The 13,784-nt window shown below is 42.8% G+C and overlaps 1 protein-coding gene across 8 annotated transcripts in view; it reads left to right on the top strand.

The window, feature by feature from the left end:
* Positions 1 to 13,784, top strand: part of PDZD2 (PDZ domain containing 2) — a 349,024-nt gene that overhangs the window by 310,412 nt on the left and 24,828 nt on the right. For all 8 annotated transcript variants that reach the window (XM_045999587.1, XM_045999588.1, XM_045999586.1 and 5 more), the window contains 7 exons: positions 1,832 to 1,905; positions 2,051 to 2,276; positions 3,653 to 3,770; positions 5,374 to 5,506; positions 10,536 to 10,617; positions 12,140 to 12,174; positions 12,905 to 13,061. In XM_045999587.1, coding sequence (XP_045855543.1) covers positions 1,832 to 1,905; positions 2,051 to 2,276; positions 3,653 to 3,770; positions 5,374 to 5,506; positions 10,536 to 10,617; positions 12,140 to 12,174; positions 12,905 to 13,061 — 825 coding nt within the window. The remainder of the gene's footprint in view (positions 1 to 1,831; positions 1,906 to 2,050; positions 2,277 to 3,652; positions 3,771 to 5,373; positions 5,507 to 10,535; positions 10,618 to 12,139; positions 12,175 to 12,904; positions 13,062 to 13,784) is intronic.

Genomic DNA, 13,784 nt, shown 5'->3' with positions numbered 1-13,784 from the left:
AGGTCTGCTCTCTTAGAAATTTTCAACTGGACAGCACCGTGTTGCTAACCATAGTCACTGTGCTGGGCATTAGATCCCCAGAACCTATTCACGAGTCCTGATTTCTTTTTTCCTCCCTTTTTAACACACTTCCTTCATGAAATGACTAAACCACACTATTTGTAGTTACCCTCAGAAATTCTCTGACTGCTCAGTTCAACTGACCCAAATTGTGGGTCCTCTTATGTTCAGCTGGCTTATTTTTTCTAATTGATAAGAATCCCCTGGAGTCTCCTTTTTCTGGGCAGAGCTACCCTAGGAGCCTGTATGCTAATATTCAGACGTGACCGGGCTTATTTTGAGGACAGAATATTTATTTCTCTCTCTTAGAGGAAGGATTAACTCCCAGGTGATATTTGTAGCTAGTTTCAGAACAATATAAAATTCTAACAGAGCATTTTTATAATGGATGTGCCATGTGTTCATGTGTTAGAAATTCATCCTACAGTAACTGGTAGAATGGAGACAAATGGAGGAAAAATCAATAATAAAGGTTAATAGCACTTGATTCTTCTAAATACTGTTTTTTCATACATGTTCATTTACCCATAAAGGTAAATCATTGGAATGTATTTCCAATGTGTTGAATGATCTTTTTAAAATCTTATATAAAGATTTTTAAGAGCATGAGCAATCATTTTAATGATCGTATCCTTTTCCCGTGTGGAAGCAAACCAAAAACCTCACCTAGTTAGGTGATTATTTTTAAACAGATTTTTTCATTTCTTTTACAACCTCTGTAATTGCATTAGAGAGAAGGCACACAAATGCCTGGGCTACTGCTACATTTTCAAACTCACCTACAATATTCCTTAAATGGAGTCCACAGTCCATGAGAGGTGAAAAGGTGTGTTCTGACACTGATTTACACTTTATTATAGGTAAGGGAAGCCCCTCTTTTGTCCTGAACTGTTGTACAAAGTTCGTCTGTTCTTCTCTTGGGGGCCCCTTCGTAGTGTTTTTGGTGAACTGTTATTCCAAAACACAGACCATGTTACAAGAGTACAAACCAAAAACAAACTCTGATAAGTCAACAGGATGTCCAAGTTCTTTTCTATTCCCAGCAGACACTGTCAACAGCTGGAAAAATGACCTGACTGTACCTTCCTGGGCTTGAAGATGAGGATGAATCCAGGATAGTTTGGGAGAAAGAGAGTGAGAGAATGAATGAGAGAGCAGTTTGGCATTAACCCACGATAATCTCTTAGATAGAAGCGTGGAGTAACTGACCAGCTCCATGACTGGGAACCCAGAACGGCATCAGTAACCCCCGGCATCCAGACTATTTCGGGAGGCAGAGCTGCCATTCTTAAATAATATCTCAAAAGTTTTTTGTCTCTGTTATTAAAACCATTGTCCACACCCCCCGGATGGTTCTCCAAGCTCAAAAATCTTGTCTTCTGTAAATACAGAAGTGGCTTTTTCACGTGTTGTGTGTATTCATGCTTTCCTGCTGGTTGGCTTATGTTTTTAAACAGATACTATGAGGAAAGACTTGGGCCTCATTATTGCGTTTTGATCTCTAACCTTGGGACACTTATTATCAAACTTGGCAATGATGAAACAATAAGGTCTGGGTACTTCCCCTGGTTGTTTTCATTAAAGATGGAGATGCAGAAATACCGAGAAAAGGATATGCATTATTAGCTGTCCCATTTTATGAAGTTTCCGGGAGCTAAGCTAATGGAAACACACTGGAACAATAAAAATCATCTTGTAGAATTATAAATGAGGTTCCATATGCTGTCCTCTTCTGAAGCTCGATGTTAACGGAATCCTGTTCGGTCACCAGGGGATGAAATCCTCGATGTAAACGGAATACCAATAAAGGGCTTGACGTTCCAAGAAGCCATTCACACCTTTAAGGTAACAACATTCTTATCTCCTTTGTCTTCTTTATTTTTTGTCCTTTATTTCCTTCTGGTTTGGGTTTGAGATTTTTTTTTTCCCCTACCCTTTGATCTCAGAACAGTCTGAAAGCTTTAGCCCTCCTCTCTTCTTGTCTTTCCAGCAAATCCGGAGTGGATTGTTTGTCTTAACAGTGCGCACAAAGTTACTGAGCCCAAGCCTCACGCCCTGCTCCACACCCACACACATGAGCAGATCCAGCTCCCCGAATCTCAACACCAGCGCGGGCAGCTCCGCCACAGGCCCCGAGGAAGGCAGCTCTTTGTCCCTGGGTCGGAAGGCCCCCGGGCCCAAGGACAGGATCGTCATGGAAGTAACACTGAACAAAGGTGATACCAGCTCTTCCTCACTTTCATCGTATTCTCTTGAGTAACAATTTGCAATCTGTTCTTAGGTTAACTTTTCTATTTTTTCTATAAATGGTTCTTTTGGAACAATCTGCTGCCAACAACATATGGTATTCTCTAAATGGACAATGGGATCAAAAGTAGAGGTTTTAGTCCTTTCACTGAGAAAATGAAAAGAAGTTACCACTAGCACAAAGTCTTTTAAGCTCACCCCAGATGAATCACTGTGTGTCAGACACCTGTGTTAAAAACAAAAAACAAAAAAATCACAGACTGGTTTAATTCTGTGGCTAATACAAAATTTTTAAAAAACAGGGGCACCTGGGTGGCTCAGTCGATTAAGCATCTGCCTTCGGCTCAGGTTACGATCCCAGGGTCCTGGGATAGAGCCCCACATGGGGCGCCCTGCTCAGCCAGGAGTCTGCTTCTTTCCCTCCCAATGCCCGCCCCCACTACTTGTGTGCTCATTCTCTCTCTCAATTAAATAAAAAATCTTCAAAAAAATTTTAAAGAACAAAAGATTATAGTTAAGAAAACAGGTAACAACAACTAAAAGTTGTGAGTCTTCACCAAATCGTTCAACTTGCTTTACTTTTTCTCTACACCTACTAGGCAAATATGGTTGGCAGTTAAATAGCTAGGAGATTAGTTGCTGGGGAAAAAAAAAAGGCAAATGAAAGGAAACCTAAAGCTGTGTATCCAGAATAACAAATACTGGGGGCCCCTGGCAGGCCCAGTCAGTGGCGCGCACGGCTCTTGATCTTGGAATTGTGAGTTGCAGCCCCACGTTGGATGTAGAGATTACTTAAAGTCTTTTAAAAATATGGGGCGTCTGGGTGGCTCAGTGGGTTAAAGCCTCTGCTTCGGCTCAGGTCATGAACCTGAGGTCCTAGGACTGAGCCCCCCATTGGGCTCTCTGTTCAGCGGGGAGCCTGCTTCGGCCTCTCCCTCTCTCTGCCTGCCTCTCTGCCTACTTGTGATCTCTGTCTGCAAATAAATAAATAAGATTTTTTAAAAAATTTTTAATAAATCAAAATAAATATATATATATATTACTTTGACTCTGGCTCTTCCCAAAAACAGATTTGTGGAGGCTCCTGAGACGAAGCAGAGAATGGACCACTGAATGATTCACATGGCCCATAGTTAGCCCCCGGTTCTGCCGCGGACTCATTTCATTTACAGACTAGGATGATGTTGACAAAGAAAAGCAGGATTTCCATTCTGAGTCTGATCACAAATAAATGATTATTGGTCTGAATATATATTAATGCAGCTTCAGATCACTTATACTTTTTTTCTTTTTTTTTTGTTTTGTTTTGTTTTGTTTTGTTTTCTGTGACCGACGCCTCTCACAGAGCCGAGGGTTGGGTTAGGCATCGGTGCCTGCTGCCTGGCTCTGGACAACAGCCCTCCGGGGATCTACATTCACAGCCTGGCCCCCGGATCCGTGGCCAAGATGGAGAGCAACCTGAGGTTCGTCGTGAAGCCGATCGTACAGGCTTCTCAAGTGTGAATGAATGAATGAATGAATGTACACGTGAGGTACCCTGCCCTATTTAACATCCTTGTGTGAGATCCTCAACTTTTGTATTATTGGCACTAATATAGCCAAGATTACAATTAATAGCATTTCCTGAAAGATGAAAAGATAATCTAAATGAAACTGGGTTGACGTAGAGAACTCTAGATCTTGGCTTGCCTATTTTGATCTGTTTGGACTCAGAAGCTCAGTTTCAGAAACTTGACAGAATACAACTCTGTACAGATATCTATGATTATCTTTTCCTTTCATGTTTATATTCACTTGTGCAAAATTCACATGGGATGCCGGTAACTGTTCCTAACAGTTCATGATCACTAGATACGAAGAGTCCCGAAATCCTGCCCATCCTTCAACAGGAGGCCTTTGTGATTGACCATGACCTCTTGAGGCTTTCCTGTTGTTTCATTTCTTTTTGAGTGATGTTGTCTAGAGGTTTATAGTCTGAAATCACTGCGTGTCTGATTTCTCAGTCCGGCTAGTTGATCGGTAGCCTGGGTGTTCTGTTTGTACAACAGATGTCTAGGTGTTCTGTCCTACAGTAATTGCAGTGGGTCTGTGCCCACCTAAACTTCGCAAGAAGTACACACATTGCACAAAGCGCCCTGTGCAAACAGTATCACCTTTCTCCCCTGTAAGCGTCCAAGTCCTTGAGCCGTTTGAGGAATTGTCCAAAATGACATTCCTTGAGGTTGCCATTCTGGGGCCCTGTCAATAGATTATGTTTTTAGTTAATCATCAGAGTGAATTTCCATACAAAAAAAAAATGTTAGCAAATCATCCAAAGTACATTAAAGAAAATATACTTTTAGAACCCCAGGAAAAAAATCCTTTAATGACATCCCAAGATGATGTTTCTTTCTTGAATGATTCCATATGTCTGGAGCCTGCCAAATGAACATTCTTCAAACCCCACATAAAGAGTCTTTGTTCTCTCATACTGAATTCTCTGCCTATAATTTCAAGTCAAAATGGGCATCTTGTCCCCAATTTCTCATTTGTTCAAATTTAAAACGTTTTTACAAACTCTTGGGTAACCTTTGAGCTCCAGATATTTCCTCCTCGAATTATATTACAATAATCATTTCAAGATGGTGGGAAAAAAGAAAATGATGGTGGTCAAGGGGCTATCTTGTGATGAAAAGGTAGACAGACCTGACTTCAACAGTGCGTGACATCAGGGTGACCTCCCTGAGCCTCGGGCCTTATCTAAATAATAGGAATAATAATACCTGTTCCAAGTAGTGCTATGTAAATTGTTCCTAGGGGCATCTGGTCTACACCATGTGCTCAAGAAATGATAACCCTTGTTATTGTCCCATTATCACTTTATTTAACTCAGATATGCATGACTCCTTTGCCAGTTTAATATCCAACATGCTTTATGAATGTGTTGCTTTTTTATCCATATGCAAAGACAAAAGGATGTCATTTGCTTGCTTAAGGTATTCAGAAAAGATCTCATGTTGTAAACCTCTCCTGTAAGATCTTGTAAAAAGCTGTTACCACAGAGTGCTGCTCATTCGCCTTCCCTAGCCGCGGCGATCAAATCCTGGAAGTGAACTCGGTCAATGTCCGCCACGCTGCTTTAAGCAAGGTCCATACCATCCTGAGCAAATGCCCCCCAGGACCCGTTCGCCTTGTCATCGGCCGGCACCCTAACCCAAAGGTGAAGTATTTCATATTGTTCTGAGTAGGGGCACATGGCGTGGATGTTTGTCCAGCAGCAGTGAGACCCATGCTCATATGGTGACGCACGCTCTTTGATGAGACAGGTTACCCAGCTGGGTGTGGTCATCAGCGGCTTGTGGTCACACGGCGACCAGGGTAACTGATACCCGTGGGAAACAAATCATGGGTCTGGACTTCTTCGTCTTCACACTCGTAGAAATTTTATTAGGAAATTTTGACTTGTTATTGGTGAATATAAAATATGGTAGAAGATAAGAGTGCTGGGTTCCTAGGACGTCCCAGCTGGGTTGTTTGATCTCTGGTGAGATACTGAACTTTTTTGAGTTTCTGCATCCAGAAAATCTGAGAGCACTGGACTAAATGGTCTGTCCAGGCCATCCTTGACCCAAGCTGAATACTTCTGTGATTAATAAGGCTTAAGAGTCCACTAATTTGGGGCACCTGGGTGGCTCAGTGGGTTAAAGCCTCTGCCTTCGGCTCAGGTCATGATCCCAGGGTCCTGGGATCGAGCCCCACATCGGGCTCTCTGCTCCACAGGGAGCCTGCTTCCTCCTCTCTCTCTGCCTGCCTCTCTGCCTAGTTGTGATTTCTCTCTGTCAAATAAATAAAATATTTAAAAAAAAAAAAAAAGAGTCCACTAATTTTTTTTCAGCATCAATATCACATTATTGAACTTGCAGACCATCATAGCCCCTGTTTCCTCAGCCTTTGCTAATATTTGATTGTATCTTCTCTATACTGAAGCAGTTGCTTTGAATTTTTTAAGGTTAACCAGAGGCCTTTAGCAAATTGGACTCTACTGGCCTTGAGCACTATTATTTTGTTGTTTTGAGTACTTGATGTAAAAGTCTTTTTTTTTTTTTAATATTTTATTTATTTGACAGAAATCACAACTAGGCAGAGAGGCAGGCAGAGAGAGAGGAGGAAGCAGGCTCCCTGCAGAGCAGAGAGCCCAATGCGGGGCTCGATCCCAGGACCCTGGGATCATGACCTGAGCGGAAGGCAGAGGCTTTAACCCACTGAGCCACCCAGGCGCCCCATGTAAAAGTCTTTTTAAGTTAGTTTGTCTTTAGTATTACAATCGGGTGTATTTTTATGAAATTTAACCTTTTCTTCTGACAACTCAAATGCTCCTTAAGGACAATAGCTATTGTCGTGCCTGTCCTATGACCACCTCCTCTGTATCATTTGCACTGTTACGTCCTAAATGGGCCAGGCCGTTTGATGGACTCGCATGCCATTCTGAGAGTGAGACGTCTGTGCAGAGAGACCTGGTGGATCCTCCCGTGTGTGAGATTTCTTCAGTGTGTAAATTTTATGGCATCATGTTTCGTGTCTCAGTGGGGTCCATTGCACTGGCTCTCCACAGTGCTTGGTCAATCATTAGACTAAGTCAAAGTCAACTCCACTACTCTCTGTTTCCCAGATTGTTTTCTCTCGTCTACGTGCATTCTCATATATGTCTTAAAGAAAAGCTTCTTGAATATCATTAATATAAAATAAAGTCCTGCTTCTACCTTTTTGCATTTTTTCTCTTATCCCTTCCTATTTTTCCTCCTTTCTATTTTGTAGTTTTGACACTTTCCCTTAAAACCTAATCTCCTTTGTCTCCCACCTGCCCCGGGCTCTCTTTGGGTCATTTTTAATGGCATTCTGCTTCATACTCACAGCTCGAGTGGTCTTGGCTCCTTCCTCCAGGGCCCTCTCTTGGATTCCATCACCTGCATGGCCTTACCCCCTCCCCCCTTCCCCCTTCTAAAGCAGCCCAATAAGCTGGGGCTGACCTAGCACGTCCCTCAGCAACATCATAAAAAATTAGGTTCTTGTGTTTTGCAGTCACTGGCTTCAAGGCATGTCTGACTTCAGAATCCATTCCAGCATAGCGCAGGTCACGATTTGTGTGGAGGTCTGCTTCTTCTCAGCCCAAAAGCATCTGCCTAATTCGCCAATATAATCAAACATCAAAATGGCATTTCTGTGCAAAGCATAATAATCCTGATGGACTGGTGGTCTGTGAGCCTGTTGAATCCAGGTTGATTCATGCCTCTAACCACAGTAAAATGGTCATCATGACAGCGCTAGAGATACATCCCGCAAAACCAGATTTCAGTATTTGTTTGACTAGATCTCACGTTTCTTCGTAGGTAAACATGGTGTTCTTAGTTGTAACACCACCCTGTATTTTCCTTTTGGTCAAGATTCCACTTTATGTTTAATGTATTTTTATCCCACTCACCCCGGCATTTCATGCCAATAGTACGTTTTGGTTCTGAATGTATGTGCTTCCTTAGTTTTCATGTTGTTCCAATAGAAATACCACAAGGATTTGCTTTTCTTCTGTTTCTCATAATGACTGGAGCAGTGGCTGCCCAACTGGGATATTCAAACCCTCCAGGTCTAGACAAGCTAAGATCTTGGACTTGCCAGAAGAAGGTCAGGGGGATCCATTTTTAACTGGTACTGGGGCTCTCAGCATGAATAGAATTACCCAGGAAGTCTTTCACTTGTTTCAAACCCCTACCATTTTTTTCCCACTCAGAAAAAGAGTTGCAAATATTGAAAGTTTAATGTCAAGAAAAAGTAGCAACCACTGTCTAAGCTGATATTTTTCCCTGACTCATTTATACAAAATTGCTCTTTGCTTTATGAAGTGTGTGTGTGTGTGTGTGTGTGTGTGTGTGTGTATTCAAGTGTATATCCCTGTGTGCATGTATGTTTGTTATTATTTCCTGTGAGGTCCACTAGAAAGTATTACATAAATATGATGTGATTATGGTTTATCTGTTAGGTTAAAATGTAATGCTGAATCCTTGAATCCTACATAGCTTTATGTACTTACTAAGACAAATTGCTGTGCTTATCCAAATATTATTGATGCTAAATGTTATTTTACTACACAAAATTACCATTCTAAATTTACAGTATTCTTACCTTTAAAAAAGAGAAATTCTAGGCAAGTTAGGTAATTGTCTTTTAAAATATCTCATAATTCAACATATGTCAGGGTTTTTAAAAATCTTTTCTATGAATAAGGACAGTTATGGGTAGCAATTGATGGGGGGGAAATCCATGAATCTACCATGATAACAGTAAATGTAGAAAGAAAAAGAGTTAGAAAATGACTATTTTGAAACGTTCATTGTAAAAATTGATCCAAGTAAAAATGATCAATAATGTTAAAACCATTGAGCAAAAACATACTGGGAGGGCGCCTGGGTGGCTCAGTGGTTTAAGCCGCTGCCTTCGGCTCAGGTCATGATCTCAGGGTCCTGGGATCGAGTCCCGCATCGGGCTCTCTGCTCCACGAGGAGCCTGCTTCCCTCTCATTCTCTCTCTGCCTGCCTCTCTGCCTACTTGTGATATCTGTCAAATAAATAAATAAAATCTTAAAAAAAAAAAAAACAAAAAAAAACACATACTGGGAGCAGGATATGGATGTCGTCGCAAACTGTCTCCTCACAGATCACTCATTGATGACCAAAAAAAAAGAAAAAAAAAAAAAAAAACCCAGTGGAGAAATCTGGTGAACTCCATCCTAACCGAGTGGTCAAAGTTATCACCGGTCATGAAACATGAGTCACTGCACTGACCCCAAATGCCTCGCTGAAGCCTGAGAAGGAAGCAGTTTTTGTAGTTTTTCTGCCCCAAAAAAAGTGCATCGTTTAAATCTCAGCATGAAGAAGCTATCACACAAATCCTAACTGAGGGTTTGATTGGCCTGGGTTTCTTCCAAAATATGAGCATTGTGACAAAGAAAGGCTCAGCAATGTTCTGGATTAAAGGAGTCTAAGAAGACATGGCAACTAGACTGAACTGAATTCCGGATTGCCAGAAATGAAATTTCTCTGAAGCGTTCCTGTGCAAGGGTGTTGGCTGGTGACAGTCTACTAAGATTCGTGAGATAATGAGCTTGTACCAGAATGCAAATCAGTTACATCACGATGTACACTGCTCAGTTCAGGGGACACTTTTTGCCCAGCAACACACTGTTGGTGAAAAACTGAGTGTTGGGAAGCATTCTGGAGGAAAAACCTGGCTCATTGCAAGCTGGCATCAAACTTCCTAAAAACTACTTCCATCTACAGACATTTCTGAAGGACAGTGTTAGGACAGTTGGCTAAACTGGCATAGGAAATGTAAACTAGATGGTCATTTGTATCAGTGCTACATTTCCGAGAATGGCAGTAATGCCAGGGTTATTGGAGAGAATGTTCTTGTTTTGAGGAGACACATGCTAAAATATTTCTGGGTGAAGGTTCCTGAGGTCTGCAGCTAAGTTCCAGATAGTCTGGTAAAAAGTGAGGCTGTGTGTGTGTGTGTGTGTGTGTTGTGTGTGAAGAAAGAGCATGAGTGGGGCACCTGGGTGGCTCAGTTGGTTAAGCCTCCGACTCCTAGTTTCGGCTCAGGTCATAATCCCGCGGTCATGAGAGCCCTGCATCGGGCTCTGTGCTCAGATCATCCCTCCCACTTCCTCTGCTTCTCCCTCGCATCCTGTGCCTTCTCTCTCCCTCCCTCCCTCCCTCCTCCTCTCTCTGTCAAATAAATAAATTGTATATAGATATAACTAATCTTTAAAAAGAGCGTGAGTATAAATGTGGCAGAATGTTTAAAACCAACAACCATGAAGAGTACCCTCTTTTTGCGCTGCTCTTACAAGCTTTAGGTAGGTTGGCGATTGTTTAAATAAAATCTAGGGAAAAAAAGATTTAGAAGTGAATGTTCTAGAGAAAGGCAGGTTTTGGCCCCCGTTGGTAACTGTGGCACCTGAGCATTAACAACGCTGGGAAGCAGCCAAAGACCTTGTTCCAAACACACCGTTGGAAGCGATTGGCTAACACAGTGTCCTTATGTGCCCTGAGTCATTGCTTCCGAGGGTGGGCATAATTGTGGGCTTTGTGGTTGCCCTCCTTATCTGCACTCAGCCTCTGACTCAGGTCCTCGCTACTTTTATTGGGGGGAAATAAATAAATAAAACCATCTAATTTGTGCTTTCTGCTGAAAATCAGATTTCCGAGCAGGAAATGGATGCAGTGATCGCACGCAGCACTTATCAGGAGAGCAAGGAGGCCAGCTCCTCTCCTGGCTCAGGTACTATAATTGCACGTCTTCGTCTTCATTCAACGTTTAGCAGAGCTTCTCAGGAAGCTCCCCCGGGGGCCCTGCCCCATCCCCGGTTACTGGATTATTTGTCATCATTGGGTTTGCCAGAAGTCATTGTCAACCAGATCCTGTGCTTTCTTCTAGCTGCTGTTTTTGATTTCTGCTGTTACTTAATGTGCTTTATTGACGTTCTAATCATGCATGCTTCTTACACTATGAGATAATTTGCAAAAGTGAGTTAATAGCATTTCACGTGTTTATGTGTAATTCATCTGAAATAGCTGAGGAGGAAAAGTAATGCCAAAACATCGGTTGTTTGGTAGACACAGAGTGTTCTCTGTCCCAAAGCCTGGGGTTTCTTTTTGTGAACTAAAGATTTCCACCCAGTAAAGCAACCTTCCATCAATAATAAGTAGATATTTTTTAGGTTTCAACTTAGGAAGGGTAATCATAGAAGCTCCCCAAATCATGATTTCCCCCTTCTTAAGTGGAAAAGTTCAGGCAGAGAAGGATTGAGATAGTAAGAATTTCCTATGAATTTCAAATGGGAAACATTGCGTCAAGTTTTTAAAAGTAATGTTTCCAGCAGAATGGAAATCCAAAGAGACTCTACAAACATGTCTCAACTCAAGATATTGCCGATGTCAAGATTGATGTCAGGAGAAAAAGGAACTGAGATATGAGTTACTGGTTGTCAGAGGAAAAGGAAGGCATAGGATTTTTTGGCAGCCATGTAATACCCTGATTATTTGCATCTGTAATTAATATATTTAGAGTGGCCACAGCCATAATGGGTTCTTTATTCGGCCAGCTCCTTCTCCTGACCTGCCTGCAAGCTGTCCCCTCATAACCTTGGCATATCCCTGCCATCATTCATGAAAGATTTTATTAAGCTGTGAAATTCGTGTACAAGATCTTTTTGCTCATGGCACATAATTTAAAGTTTCGATGCCAAATCTTTTCATCCTTCTACTGAAAACCAAAATAGGTATTCAACCCTCCTCCGAGTTCCTTCGTGAATTTCCTGAGTGTTGTTTCTCTGTTCATTGATCCTTCAGTCCACTCAACAGATAGCACTGAATACTTCCTAGATCCAGATGCAATGCTGAGCACTGTGGGGTCGGATCAGTGAAGGTCTCAGCGTTATATAGTTGAGGAAGGGAGATGAGGGGCATGCACTTATAATTAAATTACACTGTGTGTATGGAAATGGCAATACAAAAGACTTTTAAGATTCAGAAGTTACTTCTGGCTGGGATCATCATGGAGCTGGTAGCATCCAAGTCAGGGCTTGAAGCAGGAGCTGAAAATGGGAGGTGGGATGGAGTAGGGGTCGGGTACCCAGGTCAAGTACATGGCTGTCTATACATATGCACCTGGCCCATCAGTGTCAGTAAAGCAAAGGGGGGTTAATGTGTTTGGCTCCTTCTTTTGCGGATAAGAATGTAAAATATTTGTAAGAATGTGAGCTTTGCTGTTTTGACATTCTGGTGAATTTTCTCTCCAACAGGTACCCCCTTGAAGAGTCCCTCTCTTGCAAAAAAGGTGAGTCAGGGCACACTGTTGCCTCACTCCGCAGGCTCATGAACCAATTCCTGGAGCCCATAAGTCAGCCCTGAGGGCCCAGCCCATGCCTTTGTCCAGGAGTCATTTTGGCTGCTTCACAGATGACGGCAACAACACTAATTTGAGAAGATACAAAAATGGGTGTTTCTTTTATTAAATACTCGACTAAGGAAAGAATAGAGCAACAATAAAAGAACTGAGCTGCAGTTTAAGAAGCGGTTTTCAAACTGCTCCACAATAGAGGGGCCCCCAGTTGGTTTCCGGGGGGACCTGTGACTTTAAGGGGACTAGGATCTTTCCCAGCTGGCGATGCCTCAGTCCCAGTGGCTCAGAGCACAGGACTCAGACTCCCCTCTTTTCTATTCCATCACTAGGCTGAACCAGTGGCTTGGAATGGCGTCCCATTTTCCTCTCTCTTCCCCCAGTGTTTTTCCTGGGTTGGTTGATATATTGCTTCTGTGGCTTTTCTGGTCATCGCTAAACATTTGGCCAAAAAAAATCTCTTAAAAACATTGTCTGGCAGCAACTGTTGCCTTTTTCACTAGTTGTTTAAGTTAGCCGTCCTAGGGTCCACGGGAGGGTCCACTCTCACCATGCTGCAGACGGCCATGGATGAGAACAGAGTGCTCTTGGAAAGCCGGGACTTACTGTTTCAGATAACCGCCTCTGGCGTGCCTTCCTCCTCATCCTGCTCCCTCTCCTCCAACAGGACGCCCTGACTTCTGAAGCCGAAGCCTCCCCATACTTTGTCCACGGTGTCCCAGGCTCCCTGTCAGACTTCGTGGTGGCTGCTTCTGAGGATGAGGACCCTCCGGGCAGCGGCGGCAGCACCTCCGAGGACGGTGGCCCCCCAGCCAGCACCTCCAGTAAACAATGCTATTCTCTGACTCGGGCCCCGTTGGTTTATGTAGCAGGACAGTATAATGTCCTGGGGACATAGAACAGGGACCTGGAAACCATGGCTTTGGTCGCCTAGAAGCCGACTTTTTACCCTGACTAAATTCTGAATTTATTTTTGGAAAATGCAGTCCCTGTCTCCCCGCTGACTGGCTCCTTGGTTCTGGGTTGAAGGGTCCGGGCGCACGTTCTGTACCCAAGTGTTGGGGGTGGCTCACCTGGTCAGTGTTCAAATCCTGCGTACGTAGCATCATCTTGACATTTATGGCATGAAATCAGCGTGACCACCTAACAGCCTTCTGTTTTAGGGATTCCTAGCCAGATCCCAGGTCCCTTCCCTCACCAGGCCCAAACTGAATTGTTTTAAGAAGGCAGTTGAGTGAAAGATTCAAAACTCGTAAGAGATCGATGTTATCAAACAGTCGTTTGTTTCTAAATCTCCTTGATCACGCTCTCACTATACTATGAGAGAATGATCTGATGCGAACCGTACTGATTCCTCTGGCTTCTGCTGGTGTGGTTCGCTTTTTTTTTTTTTTTTTTTTCCTATTTTCTTTTGTTTATTTATTTGTTTCTACTGTCTGCACCAAAACATCCCTGTCTTAGGATAGGCGGACTTGACCACTCGGGCTCTCATTTGGAACAGCTGAGAAGCTTACTCCTGTCTCTGATAGAGGCATTTCTTTTTTTTT

Source organism: Meles meles, chromosome 3 (genome assembly GCF_922984935.1).
Source record: "Meles meles chromosome 3, mMelMel3.1 paternal haplotype, whole genome shotgun sequence".
Taxonomy (NCBI): domain Eukaryota; kingdom Metazoa; phylum Chordata; class Mammalia; order Carnivora; family Mustelidae; genus Meles; species Meles meles.
This window is presented reverse-complemented; position numbering and strand designations above follow the sequence as displayed.